Genomic DNA, 27,457 nt, shown 5'->3' with positions numbered 1-27,457 from the left:
TCGAATTGAAAGTGTTGCAATAAGAGTAACAGCTAGACAAACGGTTGACTCTAAAAATTACACAAACCTACGTGGCGCGCAGGCCGAGTAACTAATAAGCTAACTACGTCATTCGGTTGAATGCGAGGCGTGCTAACTTGTCGGCCGAGCTCGGCCGAGGAGTAAAATTTGTTGATGTTGCGTTGAGCGCGTTGCTGACTTCTTTATCTTGCGACTGCGACCGAGGAAGGAACACTCTTGGTCTTCGGGTTCTAGAGCCTGAAGACAAGGCTGCTAGTTCTGCGAAGTTCATAAATCGTCAGCGCCCGATTCAATCACCGTGATTGTATTCGTAAGAGTATAAGCACGTCGAATCGACACCAGACTATACGGACACACATATTCAAAGGTGATGTATGTCTTGATGGTGAATGTGGTTCGGCCGTCAGAATACCGAACTCTGAAACTCACTTGTGAGTATCCAATCATAAAATCACTCGACATCTAGTACGCCGAATGTCGTAACTTGTAACACCTTACTTCGCCGAGAAGGCTAATAAGATGACCTCTACCAACAAGGATTCGAAAACCCTTCTCAGCCGAGATTTGGATAGGTAACCAGTCGGCCTCGACGTAGTGCTGTTTATCCAAACTGAAGGTGCTCCTCGGTCGGCTGATTCTACGGTGACAGTGCTGTTTATCCAAACTGAAGGTGTTCGCCGGTTGCCTCCACAGTGCTGTTTATCCAAACTGAAGGTGTGTTGGTGAGAAAAAGAAAATAAAAATCTCAAGTTGTTTGAGAGGTTTTGCACAGGGCAATTATGTGTTGAATTCAGGGGGGGTGCTTTTAATTGTTGCATGACGTCTTGTATTTATAGCACCAACTTTTTCTTGAGATTGAATTCAACTCTTATCTGGACTGGGATTCCTTGTTTTGTTCCAACTTTGCTTCGAACAACCCTACTCCCACTAGGACTTTGAACGCACCCCTTTTTAGGGCTTTGTTCATTGTTGGTCGAGAATCCTAATTACACTATGACTTCCTCGACCCCTTTTCTCATCTGAACAACTCCTTCTTGTGATAGGACTCAACCATCCCTGCTTAATGGCCCGGAATCACCAGACAGCCCATAATACTTTTGACACGGCTTTGGGCCGAGCACAAACAAACACTCAGCCTGACCATATTATTTTGGGCCCAAACACAAACACAGAGAAAGAAGCACAATACAACATGTTCAAATGCTGCAAACAAAAAGCAGAAGTTGAAATGCTCTCCCTTTGGATCTATTTTCCACAGTACAAGAAAAATGAAAAACAGCTTTTACGTTAAGCAAGTAACAAAAGTTCAAATATGGAATTGGATCCTATCCAAGGCAAACCTTCAGGATCCTCCTGACCCAATAACACGAGCCGTTAGATTTTGATCAAACAGCTACAATTATTATAACTTTAGATAGACCTCCTGTTTGTAGCCTTTAGATCAAAATCCAACGGTCCGTATTAATGAGTCAGAAGAATCCCAAAGGTTTGCCTCGAAGGGGATCCAATTCCTTCAAATATCACACATGTCAAGGAAGCTGATATCAAAACACAACAGTTTATTGTGTCCAAAAAATATACTGTGCAAGAGGAGAAATTAAGCGTGCGGAAATCACTTCAAAATGTACATGGATCATACAAATTTTTAGAAACTGATAGACTCGGCTGATCACAACCGTTGGATCTTCGTCCGCTTATTTTGTCCGCAGGGAGAAAGGCTCATTAATACAAACATTTCGAATAACGGGGGCTTGTAAAGATAGAATTCATGCACTCTGGTCCAAAATTTATTCCCTTAAATTCTGTGCAGAAGCTTCTCAGAGTTACCAGAAAAAGGATAAACATTCATACAACAAAACGTGGGAATCTGTTCGGCCACTACACGGCAGAAGGTTGCAGCAACAGCTTGTACAATGCTACCTTCTTCCCAGCACCTTCTAGTTCCCTCTCTCTCTCTCTCTCTCTCTCTCTCTCTCTTATATACACCCAAGGGTCGAGACAAAGAGACTCGGGAGAGTGCATAAAAAAATGAAGCCCATCGACGGCAAGAAAGACACGGTGACGATCCGGGCGGTGAGCCACGACGAGGAGGGCCGGAAGAGGGTGGAGAAGATGGAGCTCCACACCCACAACATCGACACCGTCAAGTACGTCGAGAAGAAGCTCATAGACAAAGGCGTGCAGCGACTGGACCGCCACCCGAAAGACGGGACTAGAATCGGGAAGCCTCCGCCCAAGTCGGGCCATGGTGGCAAGTACACGTGGGAGGGGCCTGGTGGCGTGGTGGATGATGTGACGGACCCGGTCCCGGTGGCGATCGACGAGGGGGATCCGAACTACGTGGATGAGGAGACGGAGGAGAGGATCGTGAAGGGGGAAGATGTTGACGTGGCGGGGCTGGTTGTGGGGGAGGTGGAGGTGGCGAAGGCGGCGGAGGACAAGGAGGGGGTTAGTAGAGTTGAGGTGGTTAATCCTCGTCACCTCAAAACTTAAGTTGTTGATCTTAATTTGTAACCTAACGTTGTACGTACTAGACAGCTTACTAAAATTAAAATGTTGTGACTTGTGTGTAATTATTTGGTTGTGGCTTTGTAACGTAACGTTGAGACTTGTCTAGCTGCTCTTCAACCCTTTCAACCATGCGTCTACATTGTATGTGTCTTAATCCTTTCAACCATACGTCTACATTATATGTGTCTTAATTTTGACGAAAAATTTCACAGAATTAAATATAAAAAAACACGAACATGACAAAAGCGATTTTTTTGGGCAAGTAGGAGGAACAGTTCAATTTGAGCCCAACCCAAGTCTAATATCATAATTAAACTCGTACGAATCCTATTGTTGAGCACAAATTGGTGATTAACATAGATCATTTAAAATAGCTGAGGCCTTAATCCTAATCAGTCATGCAACATGATATGAAGCAAACTAATTTCTTACAAGTAATATATCAAGCTAAAGTTTGATGAGGAATATTATTATAAGCCAAGCGCACCAACAATCACATGAAGCAAACTAACTAGCAAAATTTGAATACTCCAATTAATTAGTGTAACTTATTAATTGATTATATTAACTACCTACCCAAATGGTGACATAAATCATCACGTCATTCCAAGGCCTAGGAATTTGGTCGTGTTTGTCATGTTTGTATCGTTTTCGTGTTATACTTGTTATCTTAACAGGTTGTGTCGTGTTGTGTCAAACTTGTTATCTTAATAGATTTTTAACAAGTGATTCGAGACCTAATTCGTTAACCTATAGTGCCATTTCGTGTCAAGTTAATTGGTTTGTTTTAGAGATAGCAAATGATATTGTATCAGGTTTTTAATGAGTGATCCGATAATGATCCATTAACCTGATAACAACCTAACTCGTTAACAGGTTGACTCGAAATCTGTTATTTTCGTGTCAGGTTAACAAATTATGCAAGAAACTGCCATTCCGATTCACTCCCATGAACGTTGGATAATTCCAACGTTCTTGTCCAACATTAACTCAGGAATTAACTTGTGACCATCTACTGGATTAATTTAGTAGGTTGTTGGTGTAACATTAACTTGTTCAACATGAAAGTTAAGGAGTGATGTCACACTACTATAATCTTTTTATACATTATTTTCCATCTACTAAACTTATGGATTAAGTGTTTTCACACATCATCGTCTCGGCATTTTGTTTTTGTGATATTTGAACTCATAATCCTTCAGTAAAATGGAGACTAAATTGGTTAATGCCAAACTTAGTGAATAGTCATTGACCTTCAAACACCAGATCTCATTGAAAAGCCAAATTTCCTGCACATTAATTTGAAAGTACTTTTGTAATCCGGAAATAGTTTTTTATTTTATTTTTTATTATCTCAATTAAACACTAGCAAACCAACTTTGCTACACAAATACAGGATCCTACAAGAAATCAATGTATAGCATGCATTACCTTTTGTGATGCTCGAATTCTCTCACTGAATTTTCTAAAATTCTTCCGCAAACATTCAACAATGTATGGTAGGTAGTTGTTGTCACGAATTTTCAATATTCTAGAAAAATTTAAAATGATTGAAGTAGTATAATGATTTTTCGACCACTTGTGAACTAACACGTGTTAGAGACGTTATGGCTGTCTCACCAAAAAGTGTACAATCATTTGAACAATTATTGAAGATTAAGAAAGACAGATGCTAGGTTTTGTTCCACACAAGAACAAAATGGATGACAGCACAGGAATCAAGTTTGAAGAGAGAATGATTTGATGGCTGGTTGCTCAAACGAATATGTATTGGGTTAAACGATTTATTCTCTGCATATATGAAGCTTATTCTGCTAGCAAAAGGGAGTTCCAACCTTTTTAATGATAATTGTTTTTTTTTAAAGGGCAACCCTCGATGATTTAGACACGTCATTTTTTTTTTTGGGAATCGAAAATTTTCATAGAGACATTTTAGTTTCTCTTTGATCATCATCGTGTACTTCACTAACGTTATACCTTGCTGAATATGGGTCTAAAATTATTCCCCAACCACCGTACCACATGGTGCTTACATTTTTAAAGATAATTGACAAACTAACGATTAGGTTAGATGTGTTAATTATGTGTTTGTATTCGTCTAATGTCGTACTACTTGGGTTCATGCATGTCGAGTCGCCAACATAATTTTTAATCATACGACAAAGTATTGTTGTTTATTAAACAATATGATAGGTTGTCAAACTAGCAATTTAAATATAATATTATACAATGGAGACAGATTTGTGGTATCATTTTTTTTTATATATGTTTTTGTGAGGCTCACTTTGTAATTAATTTAATTATCTGAACCGTCTATCTTATAGGTTTTTCATCAAATATCATGTTTACCAAAAATCACTCAAATATATAATCATATGACCATTGGATTAAGAGTTTAGAGTTTCTTTGTAGAACCGTATTTGTCTATTTTCTTCACGATAAATGAAGGTCTCAATGATTTTGGATTTTTCTAATTTTTTGCAAGGATAATCCATGAATGATGTTTTCAAATATAGACTGTTCAGATCGTTAATACATTACAGAATGAGCTCCATTAAAACATGTGCTAAAAATTGTGTGAAAAAAATAGTGTCACGGATTCGCTCCTTACATAAAATATAATTTGTCGAACTAGAAATATGATTTATTACTTGGGTAATGATAGGGAAACTAAATTTTTAAACTAAGTTAACAAACTAAATAATGTGTCACCGATAAAAAATAAGCACGTTAATTAACATTTAAGTAATAATCCAATCATCAATAACAACAATTATATCATTTAGTTACAAAATTTACTTAGAAATTTAGTCTCTATGTCCCTTAATCTCCTGTTATGGACAGAAATGATTAGCATGCTTCCATTCGTCAATGGAATCTCAGCTGGCCTGGAAATGATATTTGAAATGATTAGACATAAAAAAAAGGAAAAAATAAGCTGCTTAAGGGATCCACAGTGCAGATCTCAAATTTAATCAAGTTATGCACTGATTTAATATTTAAGCCACGATCTTCATTATCTAAAAAAAAAAAAAAAAAAAGGGAGAGAGAGAAAGAAAAAGCCACGAACTTCTTCGGCCAATTTCTTATGGTTAACCATCTAGAATGAAGCTCACCATTTAGAATATAAATGAGAAGTGATTTCTGCACTTAAATTCTCTTCTTGTCTATTATTATTTATTTTTGATACTTGAATTGAATTAATCTAACTAAAATCAAAAGATAAAAATAATTAATAATATATAAAAAATGCCGGCTGAAATTACTTCTTAATGAAACGAAAATTCAAAATGCAACTTAAATAACAAGTTTTGTGCAAAGAAGAATACGATGTTTGCTACAAGTGATAGATTGTCATGGTGGTTAAGGTCTTCCTCTTCAACCTATTGCTTACCAGGTTCAAACTGTCCTCCTCTCCTTAGTCTAGAATATTACTTGTAATAAAAAAAAAAAGGAATTTTGCTTGTAAAATGTACACATTTTGATTGCTTAATTTCAAAGTTCATCAACTTTATTAGCCTTATACCGAACAAGTAATTAGCCACGAAAAAGAATAAAAATTAGCTTGTTGAGATTGCTACATTTCGTGAACACTAGCTTCAAGTTTTTCAATGAGTCTGTTGTGATTTAAGGTGAAAAATTAGGATTGACCTAAACCTATCCTTTCTCAACACGTAGGTAACTCCAAGGCAAAAAATTTTAATTTCATTTTAGGCCAACATATAGTTTTTAAATATCATAATAATGCTGATTTTTTTTTTTCCCGCCATTGGTTCATTCTTTCTCTCTTCCTTCTAATATGCAGAATATATTGAAAGGGAATCATGGACATACTAATTAGTACTCAAATTCAAAAAGGGTGTGAGATGAGTGGAATATGGTATGGTGTCTAGTTCAACAAAGACACATTTCACATTGGATAATAACATAGAGTGAACAACATCAAAGAGAATTTTATAACAAGTTTGCTAGGACATTGTAGATGGGATATCAGTTTCTATTATATTTCCTATGGACTTCCAACCCTACCAACCTCTCTAAAAAAACAAAATTCAGACCCAAAAAGAGAAAATATAAATAAAGGGTGCCTAAATAGTATGAAACCCACAAAATAGAGAATATATCTCTTTGAAAAAGAAAAGATTTAAGTGTACTAACCACAATATGTATAAAATATTCCAAAATCGAATACTTCACTTGATTGGTTTTGCTTTAAGAACAATTCCTAAAAGAAACCCTGACTATTTTTTAGTACCATGTCCTCCAAATTAAGAAAATTTATGATTTTCAATGGTAAAACAATAATATTATTTAGACATACGATAATAATCACGTTGATAATTTATTCTTTAGCACGTATAGGCCCCGGTTGGTGGTCCGGCTAGGAATAGGATATGGACAATTAAAATGGATATGAATCCCAACCTTTGTTTGGTTAGTGTAAAGTGTATTTCGAATTGGTTACCCATCTTGGACATGAGTCCAGAATCCAATGGGATTTGAATCCCGACATAACAAACGGGTTATGAATCCCACCAACTCGGCGAGCTTCTTATTTGTTGAAGCAAGCTGCTGCTGCTTCTTCTTCTTAACATCTGACCTATGAAAAGGCCAATCACAAAGACCAACTCGTCTCTCTCTAAAAAATTTGGAACTCTTCAAATTACGGCATTTTCTCACCTTTTCTAAGAAAATTCCGACGGTCTCTTGTCCAATTTTTTTTTAAAGTTAAATTATTAAAAAAAAAAAAAAAAAAAAAAACCACATTCAATCCAGCACTGCTGGCAGAGTGAGTACAAAACAACGGATATGAATCTAGTCAAGTCCCATCCAATCTAGTCCAATACTACTAGTCATATTCATAGCAGCCCATCAAACGTACCATAAACTCTAATATATAATACTTTGATTGTAATGTGAAAGGAGGTCATTTCAAAATTGAAGGTTAAGTCCAATGGTTCTACTAAGATGCTAAAGGCATTGATTGCAGAATAGATATGCTTTTAATAACATATAGTTTTAGGTGATGAAAAAGAGAGACATGTGACTATTAATTGTGACTTTCTTTTCAAAGTGATATAAACAAATGGATGATTTTGTAATATTTGTAAATTAATGAGCGTTTAGTTATGAAATAAAAGAACTAAGGGCCCCAGCCGACTCAAACTGAAGCTCTGTGCGATACATACTGTCATTGGTCAGAATCGGTGATGCGAAAATTATACGCACACAAATTAAACCCTCTTTTTGACAATTGTAGTATAGATATAAGTAGGGATCGTTCTTAACCGGGGATTAGGAGGGATTGCAAATCTCTTGGAAACTGACTTAAAAACGTAAAATAAAGTTTAAAACACTAAACTAAACTCAAAGAATGCGAAACTAAACGCATAAAACACTAAAACAAACCAAAAGACTCAAACATCACCCAAAACACTCAAAACTGCCTTAAAAACACTTTCTGGGCAGTTTTGAGCACTTTGGTGAATTTGGACGAATTTGTATAACAAATTGAATCAAAACACTTATAAATACAAACTAAAACACTTTCTAACTAATTTGGACATTAAAGTAAGGGGGGATTGAGTTTTGGACGAAATTAAACTAATTGCACAAATTCTAATTAAAACAGATTGTAAGTATGAATGTGATGGATTGCTAGCTAAGGGGTTCATCTCCACACATGTTACACTTGCATATAAAACGAATCTCAATTGCTTTTCAATAAACCATGATGCTCAACACCCCAAGTTAACCGTGATGCACTAATTAACTCTCAAATTTTCCTTATGTTATTGAATTGGATGATGCATGCGACAATTCAAATCATTCTCCGATGGTTCTCAACATGAATGCATAGAAGAGATACAATGAGAGATCATTATGTTCTATGAAAATTATAAGTGTTGACGAGGCAATTGTAACTATGAATGCATGATACTCTTGCCAAGAATTCATTTAACGCGATTGTTTATAAGCAACCTCCACTACTTGTGAATATAAGTTCATAACTATTAGGTGAAACTCACTTATATTCTAGCGTCATATTTATGCATGAAAATTAAGCGTGCACTCTCAATAAACATACATAAATAAGTTATCAATCAAACAGTTAAACAAATTGAATTCACAACTTATGAAACGTAATTAGAAGTAATCAAATCATATTGTAAGCATAAACATATATTTCGAATCCCCTCTAGCCAAGGGGGGGTTTAGTTCCTCATGATACAAAACAAAGAGAATCAAAGAAACACCTAAACATTTCAACAACTCAAACTTGAATTGTATGAACGTTTAGGTCATCTTCTCTTCCATTCCTCATTCGTACAAAACAAAGAGTATTGAAATTAAATATTGAAATCAAAGAAACACCTAAACATTCCAACAACTCAAACTTGAATTGTATGAACGTTTAGGCCCTCTTATCTTCCTCTTCGTTGTAGCACAAGGTCTAAGGATAGTTTGATGGTGTGAATGGTTTGGGGAGTGGTGAAAATGGAAGGAGGAGGCCACGGCAATGGGATGATTTCTGGTGTGGTGTTTGGATTATTAGGGAGAGAGCACGGCACAAGGGAATGGTTGGTGTTTGTGACTGAAATGTGTATGGAAGAATGAATGTGAATTTAGGTGTAATGGATGCTTATTTATAGGCGAAATGGGGGGGAACATGACAGCTAGGAGGGAATGTGGCTGCATGTTTGAATGATTAAAGGATGCATGTGGGTTGGAAATGCATGTGCAATGAATATGTGGCTGCAATGCAAGGGGACAACCTGGAAATGAATGTGAATGTGCACGGCAATGATTCTTTGGTGCTGAAAATGCATGTGTAAGCATGTGTTGGCTGAATTAAAGAATGTGAGGGAATGATGAAAGGGGAAACATGACAGCTAGGTTGGTTGGTGGCTGCCATGGATTAAAGGGTGAATGCATGTGCTGAAATAATTAGAGAGTGAGGGGATGCATGGCATAGTGGTTGAATTATGAAGAGTGAATGCATGTGGCTGATTTATGTGAATGATTATGGGTGCATGTGGGTTGGAAATGATTAAAGAGTGAGGGTATGCACGGCAATGGTGAGGGCATGTGCTGATGGTTTATGAAGATGCATGTGCAATGAAGTGGAATGGATGTGGCTGCAAGGTTTTGTGTTAGGTGATAAGTGGTGATGATAAAGTGATAAGTGGTGATGATAAGTGTTTGATATGTGATTATGATAAGTGATAAGTGGTGATGATAAGTAATGATATGTGAGAGTGTGGCTGAAATGAAGGAGTGGAATGTTGGAATGTTATGCACGGCTAAGGATATAGGAAAGGTTTAAATGTCCTAAAACTAAAGGGAACAAGGTTCCAACACTTTGGTCTTCAATTAGGTCTTCAATTTCGTCCAACACTTTGGCTCCAAGCATAAGCTATCCATCCTTAGCCCAAAAGTGCTCCAAAAGTCTCCAAAATGCATCTTTTTGCTCCTGTAGCCCTTTGGACCTACAAACATACGAAAATAGCTTAAAGTACTAAAATAACTAAAGAAACATAACGTAAATGCACGAGAACAAGCCATTTAAGTCGCATGAATATGCTCCTATCAATCGGACGGCAACGACTTTCACAAAATTATAAATCAATTTATAACATTATTTAATCCATGATTTAGGTTTTTTCTTTGGAAAGATTCCATGATTTTAGTTAAGATCGATGCTTTTGTATTTTAGTTTAATTTTTATAAATTTTAGTCCTAACAAACCATATTTACACACTTAAAAACTCAACTCGAGATTCACTTAACTTCTTAAAATTCAAACTTAGTAACTTAATTCTTTGAAACTCAACTCATTTATCACATTGCTCCTGTTTTCAAAATTCATTGGTAAATCCATCAATTGTTTACGTGACAAAAAATATGACCAATTGTTGCTCAAATGTGTGCCACATAAGTGTCATATGGCTTAAAATTAATAAAATATGATATTCAAAACAAAATTTATTTTCCAAATAAGAAAAATAAAACTCTAACAAATTTTTTTTGGAAACGTGTGACACATTTCATCAATAGTAAGTCTTATTTGTGCCACGTAGATAATTTTAACGAATTTGTTAATATACTTTGATGATAAACGATAAAGTGAGACAAAAATTGTGCTTCAGTAGGGTTAATTTTTTTCATTCGGTGTGCTAAAATTGCTACCTGACCCTAATGAAGAAAAAGAACATGTATTTAAAAAGTGAAGAGGTTTTTCAATGTGACCGAAATACAATGTGGTATGCTATATGTAATTATATAAGTGGAGAAATTTTTTTTCAAATGTTCCTGAAATTATATAATATATAACATATATACTCCTGTTCTGAGTACACTAAAAAGCAATATCAAAATAGACGAACAATAAGATAAGACAGAAATTTAAATTAGTATATAATGATTCAACACAACAATGGCAGCTAGGCCCATACTAGTTGGTGACACATTCTGGAAATTTTTTTTTTTTTTTTTTTTCTCTCCAAACATGTGAGACATGATACCAAAGGAATGAGGCTACTTACAATAATCTTTTGTAACTTTTATGTTTGAGCATGCAATATAAAATTAGATTTGTTCTTTTTATAAATGTTACTTTCCAACTCGTTAATTTTACCCTATGTTAGTCAAGCAAGTGAACCTGAATGGATGTCATTTTGCCATCATGTGTTGACTAAAGAAGAGAGAGACAACTACCAAATCATATTTACGTATTTAACGCATTAAATGTGAAACCCGCCCCCATCTGGAGTTGACCTCCTAATTTTGGAGTGTGAAATACCATGTACCTCGGCTAAAAATGAAGGTAAGTGTAACTAGATGAATGGAAGTATGACAACCACCACCATATATACTTGCACGCACTTTAGGGAGGACATGATGCAATTTTGAGAACTCGTAAGCGGCTAATTTAGCTCTTTCCAAAAAATAGAGCACCCGAGCAAAGAGCAAGATGATCTACCGACCCCTGGATTTGCTCGTAAGTTTGTTTTGTTACTTTTTGTAGGTTTTTAAAAGTTTATAATAACAAGTGTAATTATATTATTTGTGTATTTGTAATGTGTAAAATTGTTCAATTTGAATTCAAGTATTGCTTCTCTACCCTTAATTCATAATCATGACAAGAAGCTCCAAATCAACCTCAAGCTTCTAATTTACAAGATTCAACAGCTTCTCATCCATCGGCTTCACTTTCACAAGATCTAAAGTCTTGCCAAGTATCGTCTTCTCAAGCTCATCTACAAGCTCAAAGGCCACCTAAACCTTCGAAGAGTAATGTCCAAAAGGAAAAGGAAGGACAAAGTGTTAAATGATGCAAAGTAGTAAGTAACTTGAAGACCGAAGCGAAAAACCTTTTTGTTGAATAGCATGTCCAAACCTTTGATGTTGAAGTTTGTTTGAACTTCAGTTTTAATATGGTAAACGTAACTATTTTAATTGGGTTGTATTAAAGTAATGTTATAAGGTATTTTGACTGTTCAACTTTATTTCAAGTTGAATTTAGTATGGTGATGATGAATTCTTATTTCAATTGAGTTGTATTAAAGACATAAAGCATTTAGTTTGCAAATGGTTTGAAATTGAAACCAAAACCGATTGAAAACCGAACCAATCCGCAACCAAATAGTTTGGTTCCATTTTAGTTCAAGCTTGAAAACCCTACTGACCTGCACTGAAAAAAAAAGTGATTTCAGTTTTGGCTTCAACCGAAACCGCATCAGATCAAACCGTCCCTACCCTATGAATATGAACTCAGAATAAGAGTCCAATTTTAGCCCAACCCAAGTCTATCAGCATTATTAAACTCCTACAAATCCAATGTTGAGCCCAAATTGGCGATTGACAGAGGTCATGGTCAATAGCCGAGGCCTTAAACCTTATGACACATGATGACATGAAGCAGATTAACTAGCAAAACATGAAAACTCTAATTAATTAGGTTTAGTTATTAATTGATTAAATTAACTACCTACCCCAAATGGTAACCCAACTCATCGCATCACTCCCATGCACGTTGGATTAGCCTAACATTCTTAAGATAAATGCTAAGAAGACTTTCAAGAGTATGACTCTTCATAGACCTACTTCCATCTCACATTTTGACCTCCATTCATATGTCAATATTATTAAATATTATACCAAAAACATGTGCTGGTAGAAAGTTCATAAAGAGTTCATTGGTGGCGTAGCATTAACTTGTCCAACATGAAAGTTACACTATGTTTGGATGAGAGAAATAAACTTGAGTTTGGATAAAAAACAGAATTTATGAATTGACATGCACGAATACCCTTGTTTGGATTCATAAACATAGAAATTTAGAGTTTCCGCGTGAGAAAAAAAAAAAAAAAAACTTGAAATTTGGGATTTCCAATTCCCAAGTTTAAATTCTATGTAAATATGTGTCATTTCCCAATTTCTATTATAGAGAGTTGAAAATAACAAATTATGTATTCAATTCCATTGTTTTTATAGGTTAACCAAACAAAAAAATTCACAAATTATGAAACTAAAATCCCGTCATTTCAATTTACGTCATTTTAAAATTCCTTAGTAATCTTAAATTTTTTTATCCAAACAAATTGTTAAAAAGTGATGCATAGTATGCATTGCCTTTTATGTTGTTCGAATTCACTTGTTGACTTTTCTAGCATTCTTCGGCAAATTTTTAGTAACGTACTTTACATTGTTATTCACTTGAATTTTCGATCTTCTAAAAAAGTTTAAAATGATTCAAGTAGCATAATGATATTTCAATTGCTCGTTGACTGACACGTGTTCGAGACAGTTGTGGATGTCTCGCCAAAAATGTACAATCATTTGAACTTATTATTGAAGATTAGGAAAGCCAGATGCAAGGTTTAGTTCCACACAAGAACAAAATGGATGACAGCACAAACTTTGGTTAAAGAAAGAAAGATTTGATGGCTGGTTGCGGAAACGAATCATGCCTTTGATAAAAAGAATTATGCTCTGCATATATGAAGCTTATTCTGCTAGCAAAAGGGGAGTTCCAACCTTTTAAATGCGAGAAAATTGGAGTAATAGTGTTTGAATTTTGGCTTAATTGCAGTTTTGGTTTTTAAATTAAAAATTTGGGAGTATTGGCTGTTGAACTTGTTATAATGCGGAACAATGACTTTTTCATTACTCCGTTAGGATTTCCATCCTAAATGAAGAGTTTAAAGGGGCAAAAGATAGATTGAAGTTTTAATAGAGTTTGCCAAAATGATCATTGCTCCACATTATTATAAGTTTAGGAATTAATACTCGTGAATTTTTAGTTAAGGGACCAAAGCTCCAATTAAACTAAAGTTAATGGACCGTTGTCCAATTATCTCTTTTAATGACAATTGACAGACTAAACTAGGTTAGATGTGTTAATTATATGTTTGTATTCGTCTAATGTCGTACTACTTAGGGTTATGTAAGAGTCATCAATATAATTTTTAATCGTACCATAAAGTATTGTTATTTATTAAACAATATGTATATGGTCAAACTATCAATTTAAATATAATATTATAAAATGGGGACAAATTTATGACACTACTTTTTTACACAATTTTTTATACACGTTTTTACGGAATTCACTAATGTATTTTAACAATCCGATCCGTTTATATTTTAAAACATCATTCATAGAAACATTATTGCAAAAAATTAGACAAATTTAAAATTATTAAGATATTCATTTGTAATGAAAAAAATAGACGAATACAGCTTTACAAAGAAACCCTAAACCTTTAATCCAACAATCATATGTTTCACATAGGAGTGATTTTTCATAAGCATAATCTTTGAAGAATACCTAAAACATATACAGTTCACATCGCTAAAATATAAATGGTCCCATTTCAACATGTGATAAAAATGGTGTAAAAATAATGTTGTCACGGATTCCTCCTCATGTAATAACATAATTTGTCGAACTATAAAAATGATTTATTACTTAAGTGGATCTATGTCCCTAAATCTCCTATTATGGCGGAAATGATTAGCATGCTTTCCATTCGTCAATGGAATCTCAGCTGGCTTAGACATGATATTTGAAATGATTAGCCATAAAAAATTATTAAGGGGATCCAAAATGCAGGTCTCAAATTTAATCAACTCAAAAGGTTAAGCAGTAATTTGATATTTAAGCCACTATTTTCTATGACCAATTTTTTATGGTTAACCATATTTATTTTTGACGTTTAAATTGAATTAATCAAACTAAAATAAGAAGATAAAAGTAATATAAAAAAAAGTGTACTGAAATTATTTCTTATTGAAAAAATTCAAAATGCAACGTAAATAACAAGTTTTGTCCACAGAAGAATACAAAATTCAAACTTTTCCCCTTTCCTTAATGTAGAATATTGCTCATAATAAAAAAGGGAATTTTGCTTGTAAAATGTACACATTTTGGTTGCTTAATTTCAAAGTTCAACAATTTCATTAGTTTCATACCGAATAAGTAATTAGTCACGAAAAAGAATAAAATTTAGCTGTGGAACACTAGCCCCGTTGTGATTAAGGTGAAAAATAGAAATTGAATTATTAATCTAACTTAGTCCTTTCCTAACACGTAGGCTACTCCAAGGCTAAATTTTTAAATTTCGTTTTAGGTTAAAATATAATTTTTGAATGTCCGAACGCTGAATTTGTTTTCTGCCTTTCATTCATTCTTTCTCTCTTCTTTCTAATATACACAATATATTGAAAGGGGATTATGGACATACTTAGTAGTCAAATTCAAAAAGTGTGTGAGATGAGTGGAGTATGGTATAATGTCTAGTTCAACAAAGACACATTTCACATTGGATAATAACATAGAGCGAACAACATCAAAGAGAATTTTATAACAAGCTTGCTAGATATGGTAGATGGGATATCACTTCTATAATATTTTCTATGGGCTTCCAGGCCACCAACTTTTTTTTAAAATAAATAAATATTTTCAGACCGAAAAAGAGAAAATATAAATAAATTGAATAAATAAATAAAACATGCCTAAATAATGTGAAACCCACAAAATGGAGAATATCTCTTTGAAAAGAAAAGATTTAAAGTGCACTAACCACAATATGTATAAAAATTCCAAAATCGAATACTTCACTTGATTGGTTTCACTTTAAGAACAATTACTAAAAGAAACCTTGACTAATTTTTAGCATCATCTCCTCCAAATTAAAAATAATATTATTATTTAGATATATGAAAATAACCACGTTAAATTTATTCTTTAGCACATATACAATATATGTTGGATCCATATTGCCTAGGGGTGAGGATCCTATACACCTTATATGTATATTCTCATCTCTACCTAGCACGAGACCTTTTGGGAGCTCACTACGAACTCTGAAGTTAAGTGAGATTGGGCTGGAGAAATCCCAGGATGGGTGACCCATTGGGAAGTTGTTCGAGAGTTCCCAGAAACAAAACCGTGAGGGCGTGGTCGGGTCCCAAAATGGACAATATCATGCTACGATGAAGTTGAGCCCAGAATGTGACCATATACACTCCGTTTGGTTGGCCAGTTGGGAATAGGATATGAACAACTAAAATGGATAGGAATGACAACGTTTGTTTGGTTAATGCAAGTGTTTCTCGAATTGGTTACCCATCTTGGACAAGAGTCCAGAATCCAATTGGATTTGAATCCCGACTCGACAAACGGGGTTGTGAATCCCACTGACTCAGCGAGCTTCTTCTCTGTTGAAGCAAGTTGCTGCTGCTTCTTCTCAACATCCGACCTATGAAAAGGCCAATCACAAAGTCCAACTTGTCTCTCTCTATCTCAAAAACTTGAAACTCTTCAAATTACGTAGTTTTCTCCCTTCTTCTAAGAAAATTCCGGTGATTTCTTGTCCAATTTTTTTTAAAAGTTTAATTATTAAAGAACAACCAAAGCCGGCCTAGTGAGTAGCGAACAACGGACATGAATCCAATGAAGTCCCATCCAATCTAGTCTAGTACTGCAAGTCATATTCATATCAGCCCAACAAACGTACCCTAAAGTCTAATATATTATACTTTGGTTGTAATGTGAAAGGAGATCATTTCAAAATTGAAAGTTAAGTCCAATGGTTCTACTAAGATGCTAAAGGCATTGATTGCAGAATAGATATGCTTTTAATAACATATATTTTTAGGTGATGAAAAAGAGAGACATGTGACTATTAATTGTGACTTTCTTTTAAAAGAAACAAACAAATAGATGATTTTGTAATATTTGTAAATTAATGAGCGTTTAGTTGTGAAATAAAAGAAGTAAAGGCCCCTGCCGACTAAAACTGAAGCTCAGTGTGATACATACTGTCATTGGTGAGGATCGGACGGCAACGACTTTCACAAAATTATACATCAATTTGTAACATTATGTAAATATAAAGATTTCATGATTTTAGTTGAGATCGATGCTTTTGTATTTTAGTTCTAACAACATTTACACGCTTAAAAACTCAATTAATCTTGCTTAACTTCTTAAAATTCAATTTAGCGACTTAACTCTTTGAAACTCAACTTGTTTATCACATTGCTTGGACTTTCAAAATTCATTATAAATTTGTCAAAATTGTTTATGTGACAAAAAATATGACCAATTGTTGCTCAAATGTGTGTCACATAAACGTCATATGGCTGAATATTAATAAAATAAGATATTTAAAACAAATTTTATTTTCCAAAAAGAAAAGGAAAACTCTAACTACAACGTTTTGGGAACGTGTGACACACGTTTCATCAATATTAAGTCTTATTTGTGCCAAGTAGACAATTTTAACGAATTTGGTAACTTACTTTGATGATAAAGGATAATCTGAGACAAAAATTATGTTTCAGCAGGGTTAATTTTTTCATTCGGTGTGCTAATATTGCTACCCGGCCCTAATGAAGAAAAAGAACATATGTTTAAAAAATTGAGAAATTTTTCAATGTAATTGAAATACGAGACAGTACATTATATATCATTATAAAAGTAGAGAACTTTTTTTTTTTTCGAATGCCCCTCCAAGTATGGCATATAACCCAAAAAAGGTAGAAATTGTAACTAGTATATAATGATTCAACACAACAATGGCAGCTGGGCCCATACTAGCTGGTGACACATTCTGGAAAATGATTTTTTTTTTTTTTTTTTGGTACACGTGAGACATGATACCAAAGGAATGATGCTACTTGCAATAATATTTTGTAACTTTTATGTTTGAGCATGCAATATGAAATTAGATTTGTTCTATTTTATAAATTAATGTTAGTTTGAACCATATGATTAATTATGTTCAAGTTTCTAGATGTATAAACGTTAAAATTGCTATTCTGAAACTGAACACTACACCCTCGAGTCTTATTTCCTCTTCTTTCGGCAGCATTTCTCCTTTAAGCGGCATTTTTTTTTTCTGGCGGACTTTCATCTCTATTCGACCAGTAGGTCTCACGATTAGGCAGGCTTATACTCTATGTTAGTCAAGCAAGCTTGTCTTCAAGCTTTCTATTCATTATACTATAACGAGTGGTGTCAATGGGGGATCCATGTTGCAGGCGAGTGAAGGCTACTGACCAACTTGTTAATTTTACTCTATGTTAGTCAAGGAAGTGGACCTGATCGGATGTTATTTTGCCATCACTTGTCGACTGAAGAACGAAGGGACAACTAGCAGGTCATGTCTACGTATTCAGCGCATTAGATGCAAAATCGGTGCCTGGAAAACTTGAGCTCATAAGACTTGGGGCTCGCTAAGGACTTATATAAGAAAGATGAGTGCCTCTTAGAACGGGTCGGAAAAATAGAGAAAAAATAGAATAGATTGCTCCGAATCAATATATATATATAAAGACTACAATGGATGTAGCCCCGTTTACGGGTGAACCACTTTACATCTTTGTGTTTATTAATTATACCAATAATCCTAATTGTGTCCTCCAAACCTTATTATTGATAAGCATCAACCCGCACCCATCTGGGGCTAACCTCTTAATTTTGAGTTTTAACATAGTTATCTCAAATTACACATGATACGCACACATCCAATAATATAATACTTTACACACAACATTTAAGCTTAGAAGTAAGGTTTTGACATCAGTAAACAAATGAAAGACCGTACGTACTCTTAGACATAGTTGATTTTACATCATACAGTAGTGACACACGAGGGAAAGAGATCATCTTCGGATCATTCCTACCAAATCCTAAGGATCCGAATCCGGATCTTAATTTAACAGTTACAAACAGATAATCTCTTTAAAAATTATAATAATTGTAACCGTTGAATTAAATTTCAAGAGATCCATAAGGAATATCTTCCCCCACACGAGAACCTTCAGCCATCTGAGCTGTTCCATCGACATGGACTACACCGACACCAATGCTTTTACATGATTTTTGGACCGACTACATTTCTTCCCTTTTTTTTCTTCTTTTTACTTTTTATTTGCCTTTTTGTAAATGCCTCGATACTATTTAAGAAGGAAAATGATAAAAAGGGAACAAATAGTATAAAGAGAATTACACTTGTCTCTCTTTTGAGTTTTGTATATTCACTGATTTCACATTTTCGTTTTATTTATTTACAGTGTTTTACTTATTATTATGATTTACTTATTTATCTCTCAAAACATAAAATTTAGAAAAATGAGTGCGACAAACACAAGTGGTCCAGTAAAATTGGTGATAAAACTTCAAGACAGGTATGCTCTTTGTTCTTGGGTTCGAACGAAGCTAGCACAAATGATTTTTTGGTTAAAAATTTTCAAAGAACATGTGTCATTTGATTGTGTCCAAAAGTAGGTTGAAATGTTTTTTGTATTTTCGAACTCTACTAGAGATTAGTCCTATTTTTCGGAGTGTGAAATACCAAATACCTCGGCAAAAAAGAAAATAAGTGTAACTAAATGAATGGGAGTAAGACAACCACCGCCCTGTATACTTGCACGCACATTAGGGAGGACATGATGCAATTTTGGGAACTCGTAATCGGCTTATTTAGCTCTTTCCCAAAAATAGAGCACCCGAGCAAAGAGCAAGATCTACCGAACCCTGAAATTGCTCTGTATATTACGTAACAACATTGCGGGTACGGCTTTCCCTAGTTGTCCAAAAAACTTAAAATTCAATTACATTAATTAAATTGTGTTTAGCCATATGTTTATCTCAAAACAAAAAAAGACCCATCGATCTTAATTTGGAAATATGGAAATATAGTTGGAAACATCCCACCTTAAAATTGATTATGTTAACGCTTAAAATTTGGAAGATCATCAAAAATCAATATGGTTAATCCTTTGTGGATTCGGAATAGAAAGTTAAATATTGAACAAAAGGATTTGAATAGTTCAACCCTAAAAATGGGTTACGCTAACTGCAATGATCTGATATATATTAAATGTGGATTATAGAGAGCTTTAAAATTGAGAGGTCAACAAAACTAAGTATATTCAACCCCTGATGGACTCGTAATATAAAGCTGGATTGTGAACAAAAGGATTTAAGTGGTTCACCCTGAAAATGGGTCACGTCCACTGTAATGATATAGTAAATACTTGACATGGACTACAAGAGAGCTTTAAGAAATGTAATGTAATATTTTTCTCGTGGATTTGACCGTTTATAAAGGGTATTCAGGCTGTTTATATAGTTGCTCAGTGCACCCCTCTCCCCCCAACAAAGTCATATGCCCTTAATTATCTCACCAACTTATTATTTAGTGGACCGAACACGTAAAAATGACCTATAAGCTATTTCTTCAAGGAACCGGATCCCCTCCTGAGCTTAGGAGGCTAAGCCTCCTAAGCAAATCACACGAGCTGTTGAAATTTGATTCAACAGTTACAATTATTATAACTTTTAGAGGGGCCCCTTGTTTGTAGTCGTTGGATCAAATTTCAACGGCCCGGATCCTTTGCTCAGGAGGCTCAGCCTCGTAAGCTCATGAGGGGATCCAGTTCCTTTCTCCAATATCCATTTGACATATGGACATGGTATTTACATGGTTTATTAGGTCGACAAATGCCGAGCACTACACTTGTTCATAAGTGATTGGAAAATACTTCAGTTGAGTGTTAGGCCTGCCAATATTTACGTTTCTTCATAGATTCTCGTTGATGGCCAACGTGTGACCTGGAGTTGATGTCTGGGAAGACCTGTCCTTGGAACTCCGTGCCAAAAAGTTGCCAGACTTGCCAACTACCTTGAGTGGTCGGAAAGTACTTTAGATTATGTGCTCGTTCCTTCTTGTCAGTAGAAAATCCAAGATAAATGGTGGTACTTGGATAGCGATCATCTTCTTCATTGTTGCGATAGTGCTCTTAATGGGTCTCGAATGACCCTATGTTAACATAGTACTCAAAATAAAATTTTTTTACTAGCCACGACAAGTGGTTCAATTAAAATGTAGTAAATTTCAAGTCAGTTTGGGTTTGAAGCACGGAGTCGGCAAATTGTTGAGAGGATGTGTGTAAATTGAGTGTAAGATACCTCAGAGATTAATACTTACCTTTGATGTGTAGGTTACCTCAGGCTTCAGAAGAAATTAATTAAACTTTTTAGTCGTTTTGATAGGAGTTTCTCCCAAAAATGGAATGATTATTAGTGGTAGGTGACAAAATTGGTAAAAGGTTATTGCCGTGATGCGACATCAGCCGCCGGTAAAACCCACCGCCGACACATTTGCAATTCTCCTCTTCTTTTTTAAGAAGACATTTATCACTTAAACCTTTTATGGTTGTTAGTTTTATTACCAAAAACCCGCAACAACACAGCACTTGGTGGACAGTTGGGACTGGAAGCTTATATAAGAGAGAGAGAGAGAGAAAGAGAGAGAGAGGGTAAAAACTCAAAGAAATTAGAGAGCTTCTGTTTCCGTTGCATTTTACAGCTAGCAGTTTGGAGTTTCTCTCTTTGCTTTGCGAGATTTCTCTCAACTTATACATCTTTCTGTTTCTGGTTTTTTCCGTTTCCACATTGTGTGTGTGTATATATACACATATATATGCGCTGTTCTTCCTCTGTTTTTTCTTTGTTTTCTGAAGCAGAAAGGTCTGTATATTTCTAGAAAAAAAAAAAGGGAGCCTTTTTTTTTTCCATGCAAATAAATATTCAGGCGGTCAATTGTTTCTGTGTTTTTCTGTGAATCTGAGCTTGAAATCTCAAATGTGGTGGAGGTTGAGCCACTGAAACTTCAGCTCCTCCTCCATTTCCATACTTTTTTCCGATTTTTTTCTTATTTTTTCAGAAAATAAACCCCACTTTTATCATCTGGGTTTCTCTCAGAATCCAATAAGTTTCAATCTTTACACTTTTTTCTTCTCCCGTTTGCTCCTCCTCTGTTTTCTGCGACGAAAAATCACAGAAAAAAGTCCCAAATGGAGCGGCTGTCGACGGCGGCGAAGCTCCCGGATTCATTTTTTGGCGGCAGAGACGACATTTCCATGCAAATGGGGTTGATTTGGAGCCAGATCAAAGCCCCACTGATCGTTCCTTTGCTGCGGCTCGCCGTCGTTCTGTGTCTGATCATGTCGGTGATGCTCTTCGTCGAGCGGCTGTACATGGCGATCGTCATTGTTCTGATCAAGCTCTTCGGGCGGAAGCCGGAGAAAAGGTACAAATGGGAGCCCATGAAAGATGACGTGGAGCTCGGAAACTCGGCTTATCCAATGGTTCTGGTCCAAATCCCAATGTACAATGAAAGAGAGGTCCTCATCCTTAATACCCCTTAATTATTTTTTAAACGAAACGGTTTTAATTTATTTGTTTCTTAATTTGTTAAATTAACACCATTGATTTTGTGTTTTGGTGATTTCATTGTCGTTGCAGGTTTATCAGCTTTCAATTGGAGCTGCATGCGGGCTTTCATGGCCATCCGATAGGATCATCATCCAAGTCCTTGATGATTCAACCGACCCAACCATCAAGGTCACTAGCAAAAATCTTTTCTTTAATGCGTCTAAACTACATAAATATTTAGAAAGAAAATTCGAGCTCGGTTTATTTTGCCGCCTAACTAACTAGCTTAATTCACGTCTATAAAAACTCAATTTTATTACCATATTAAATTTTGGTATGTTTTGGGCTAATTGTTAAATGGAAATGCAGGACATGGTGGAGTTGGAGTGCCAAAGGTGGGCAAGCAAGGGGATAAACATTAAGTACGAAATAAGAGACAACAGAAATGGCTACAAAGCTGGGGCTCTCAAAGAAGGCATGAAGCGCAGTTACGTCAAAAGCTGCGATTTTGTGGCCATTTTTGACGCGGATTTCCAGCCGGAGCCCGACTTTCTGTGGCGGACGATCCCCTTCCTCCTCCACAGCCCTGAGCTCGCACTCGTCCAGACTCGCTGGAAGTTCGGTTAGTTGCTTAATCCCCCATTAATCTCACTTCTTTGATTAGTTTTAGTGACTGTTTGGAACTGCTTTCCATACAAAACATTTTTGCTCATAAGCGTTTTTATTGTAATTGTTTATATGGAGACGCGTTGAAATTTATAAATTTCAAGTGTGTTGAGGAAAAATATTTGGAAGTGCTTTTCCGAACAGCACTTTTACAACCTTTAGCAGTTTTAAGTTTTTTGGTCAAACTTCTAAAAACAGGACTGCCTTTACTTAAATTCTGTCGGTGAGTCTGTGCTTGTTTGAGAAGATTTCTAGGAAGTACGTGGGCCCCTCCTTGGGTTGCCTGGTTGTGCTTGCCACGTGACTCACCTTTTTCTCTCTCCTCTTTGCTTTGAGTTCAACTGATGATTAAATTATTTTACTCAAATTATAACACGTACATTTTATTCATTTTTAATAACTAAAAGAGACGTTTAATTCTAGTCGTCCACACATGCTATAGTAGTGAGAAAACAACACACATAGCAGGGTGTTTCTGTTGACAATTGGGTGCTAAAATAATCCCTTTTTTGCATTTTATTGTTATATCATGGTTGTTTCACTTACATGATATGTCATCGATATTTGATTTTGATTATCTCAACAATTAAACATCCAAAAGTGAATCATTTTAGCTAAGGATAGTGTTATTCACATATCTATTTCTACTTCCCACACACACTTGTTAATTTTTGTTTATTAATCTTATTTAATTTATTCGATCTAATAGCAAAAAATTGAGACAAATATAAAGAAGTAAAAACTAACATGTAAATAATTGTCCAAATTTTTTCCTTGGGACCCAGAGTCCAAAGCAAAGCACATGAAATTGGTGCTATTTCCATCAATGGATGCAATTTTGAGGACCAGAAACCCTAGATGTTATTTTCAGCACTTTGTCTGTTTTAATCTGTCTCATACATTTTCTAGTGCTATTAATAATTTATTTATCTTTATTGGTGGATTGTGGGCGTCAGTAGTCACAGATGGAGAAATGGCAAAGCTCTAGCTGGCTTGATGCACAATCCCGAAGCTTTTAATTTTTATCAAATTATTTGACACATTTAGATGCAAATTAATTAGATGTTGATGGGTTGAAAGTAATAACTAAAAGTGCTTCTGGATTTGACAAACGTTTTAATGCTTCTTTAGAAAGCATTTGGGATTTTACTAATTTTAAAGCTTGTGTAGAATTGCTTACGTTAGAAGTATTTTTGCTCATAAATCATTTTGGCTAAAAGTGTTTTTACTATAAACACGTTGAAAGGTTTACCTAAAATCTTATTGTTTTTTGAAAAAACACTTGAAAGTGCTTCTTGAAAATGATTTGGTAGGTACTTCTTCATAGCATGTTTTTATGACCTATGAGTACTTTTAACTTTCTCTGCCAAATATAGTCAAATACATTTTCAGTTAACTTACTTTGCCAAATATAATGACTACACTTTCTTTGTTAAAGTGTAATCGAATGCACTGAAAAATCTCTCGATAAGCAAGCAGTAGCATGTGGTCATCGTTAATGGTAGACCTCAAGTCCCTATAAATCCTAGTCACACTCTACTCTCTGTACTTTTATATACGCTTGACCTAATTCTCTGCTATCTCATTATTATTGAAAACTCATGCAGAATTTGCAGCAGCTGTGTTTTCTGACCTTCTCTTTTTGTTTTTTTTGTTTTTTGTTTTTATTTTAATTTTAATTTTACTTGTTTTGCAGTGAATTCAAACGAGTGCTTGATGACAAGAATGCAAGAAATGTCACTGGATTATCATTTTACTGTTGAACAAGAAGTGGGCTCCTCCACTCATGCCTTCTTTGGATTCAATGGTAATTTCAGCAAATTTTGAGCAGTCAAGTGCTTGGATCGAGATCTAATTCTGTTTTGAAAGATAATAATTTTACTTAGGCATATAAAACTGACATATTGTCTGATAAAAATGATCATGCTATATTACCTTTGTATGCGTGACCCACCTATATTAGACAAGATTATGTCAACAAATGTGTCATTTTTGTCCGTCTAAGTCGCATGTTCTTCAAACTATAAGTACTTTTAACATTCATGTATGCAAGACCTATTTATATTAGAGAGTGCGTCTAATTACCCTTACTCGTCTTAATATATGTATTTTTAACAGTAATTTGGTTAAAAAATGGAAGAAAATGGTATTTACTATAAGCTAAAATGGGTTGAGGTAATATTTTTAGTATGTATTTGCTGAGTTTTGTTGGTACGATGATATAGGGACTGCTGGTGTATGGAGAATTGCTGCGATCAATGAAGCCGGAGGATGGAAGGACCGGACGACAGTGGAAGATATGGATCTGGCTGTTCGAGCAAGTCTCAAGGGCTGGAAATTTGTATATCTTGGTAGTATACAGGTACCATTGCTGTCCTATGCTTGTATCTTTTTCTGCATTAACGTATTTTTGAGTGTTTAAACGATCGATCCAAATGTTGTGTTTTGCTCTGTGGTAAGGTTTAGGGTTTAGGGTTTAGGAAAGCCGGAAAAAGTAAGTTCTTTTGACAAAGACATTTGGACGTGAAACCAAACTTAGAGAGAGAGATCTTTTAGCATTTCCTTGTGTACTAGTGTTGATGATTTAGTTGTCTTTCAATTCTATATAGCATTGTATTACATAAGATACAAGTCTTATCTGACCTTCGAAAGTGTGTAAACCGATTGTTTTAATGCATTTTGAAGTTCCATTTCATCATCAACTTTTGAGTATGCCTGCACTTTGTTCCCAAATTGGTAGATTTGGACTTCAAATGTACCGTAAACTTAAGATACGTGACAAATTTTGAGTGAAATATCTTATCCTTATTTGTTTGCTCCATAGGTGAAGAATGAATTGCCAAGCACTTTCAAAGCCTACCGCTACCAACAGCACAGGTGGTCTTGCGGTCCAGCTAATCTTTTCAGGAAAATGGTCATGGAAATTATAAGGAACAAGGTGAGCGTTTTTCGTAATTGGTATCAAGTTTAACCAACGGGAGGAGATGAAGTGTAAATGAGTAAATAACTAACCCTCTACGTACCTTCGTATGTTTACTGCAGAAGGTAACATGCTGGAAGAAGGTACATGTGATTTACAGCTTCTTCTTCGTCAGGAAGATCATAGCGCATATCAATGCGTTTGTATTTTACTGCATTGTCTTGCCCGCAACTGTCCTGGTTCCTGAGGTTGTGGTGCCAAAGTGGGGAGGAATTTATATTCCTTCCTTGATTACCCTTCTCAATGCAGTTGGCACTCCAAGGTCTGATTTCCTTTTGAACTTCCGGTTTTTTTTCCATTTCGATTTGTATTTCTCTTGTATTCAGTTGGCCTTTAAATTAGGAATTCATGTTCTACGATTTTGCAGGTCAATCCACTTGTTGGTGTTCTGGATCCTATTTGAGAACGTCATGTCACTACACCGTACGAAGGCTACGATTATTGGTCTGCTAGAGGCTAGTCGAGTGAATGAATGGATCGTCACTGAGAAACTTGGAGATGCGCTCAAGACTTTGAAAGTAGCCACAAAATTACCCCGAAAACCTAGATTCAGGATCGGAGAAAGGTAAGCATTCTCGCGATAGGACTCCTCTTTTCAATTAGTCATGTATCACTTACTAAAATCAGAATACGTGATTGCGGTTTTGCCATTTGTGTGTGTGTTTTTTTTTACATGTTAACAGGCTTCATTTGTTAGAGCTAGCTGTTGGATTGTACCTCTTCTTCTGTGGCTGTTACGATTTCATCTTTGGGAAGAACTACTTCTACCTGTTCCTTTACATCCAAGCAACTGCCTTCTTTATCATTGGTTTCGGGTATGTTGGGACATTCGTTCCCAACTCTTAACGCGGCTGCTGCAGAAACACTACGAAATCATTCTCTTCTTCGAAGAATACCAGCGCGCTAGTAAAGAGAGTGACCAACAAGAAGCAGAAAAATGACGGCCCATTTTTTAGGTACAGCATAAGATTTCGAGGCGACTCGAAAAAATTAGTTCTCTTGTGAATAGTCAAGAAAAGTAAGGAAATTACATTTTACAGATTGTTGTTATGGGAATGCAACACAGAAGGAAGAAATGGCTTTTAGATAACTCAAAGAGTTCTGTGACCCCAATCAGAGAACATCTTTTGTATGGAGATTGCTTGTAACTCTCAGATTTTTCTTTGATCCTTTTAGTTTTCCATGTTTTGGTTGGATTTTGCTCAAATGAATGAACTCCATCGAAATGGAATGTCACCATTTTGATCTCTCTCTCTCTCTCTCTCTCTCTCCCTCTCTCTCTCTCTCTCTCTCTCTAAATATGTACAAGAAAATTTCATTACTGGGTAGGGCTGCCTAATCAAGTTAGCTCTCTCAATGGGTGAGACTAACATGAGGTCAAAAGAGTTGAAACTACAAAGTTTTTTTGCTTTTATCACAAATGCTTTATAGATGACGTGATCAGATACTTTATGCGAAAGTTTTTCATTGTATTCAGATATAAAAAAAGATTTAATATCCTTTGTCCAGTACAGAAAACAATGCAGATTGATAATTTCAAAACG

The 27,457-nt window shown here is 35.3% G+C and overlaps 2 protein-coding genes across 3 annotated transcripts; both read left to right on the top strand.

Moving 5' to 3' along the window:
* The first annotated feature begins 1,774 nt into the window (after window positions 1–1,774).
* LOC103955161 lies at window positions 1,775–2,723 on the top strand. Its single transcript, XM_009367037.3, has one exon. It carries the CDS (start codon window positions 2,050–2,052, stop codon window positions 2,512–2,514), a length of 465 nt encoding a protein of 154 aa, XP_009365312.2. The 5' UTR covers window positions 1,775–2,049; the 3' UTR covers window positions 2,515–2,723.
* An 18,586-nt stretch (window positions 2,724–21,309) lies between these two features.
* Window positions 21,310–27,162, top strand: LOC103955162 (glucomannan 4-beta-mannosyltransferase 9-like). Of its 2 annotated transcripts, XM_009367038.3 has the most exons (9): window positions 21,315–22,236; window positions 22,358–22,456; window positions 22,637–22,889; window positions 24,630–24,740; window positions 25,159–25,295; window positions 25,758–25,871; window positions 25,976–26,175; window positions 26,281–26,478; window positions 26,597–27,162. In XM_009367038.3, the coding sequence occupies exons 1-9, from the start codon at window positions 21,907–21,909 to the stop codon at window positions 26,757–26,759; spliced, it is 1,605 nt and encodes a 534-aa protein (XP_009365313.2). In that variant the 5' UTR covers window positions 21,315–21,906; the 3' UTR covers window positions 26,760–27,162. The 2 variants fall into 2 exon arrangements, with proteins under 2 accessions (XP_018504918.2, XP_009365313.2); XM_018649402.2 differs by having other exon boundaries at window positions 21,310–22,236; window positions 25,976–26,478.
* Window positions 27,163–27,457: the final 295 nt, after the last annotated feature.

This window comes from the organism of the source record quoted next, unplaced genomic scaffold (assembly GCF_019419815.1).
Source record: "Pyrus x bretschneideri cultivar Hongxiangsu unplaced genomic scaffold, Pyrus_bretschneideri_v1 Contig47, whole genome shotgun sequence".
NCBI classification, from domain to species: Eukaryota; Viridiplantae; Streptophyta; class Magnoliopsida; order Rosales; family Rosaceae; genus Pyrus; species Pyrus x bretschneideri.
This window is presented reverse-complemented; position numbering and strand designations above follow the sequence as displayed.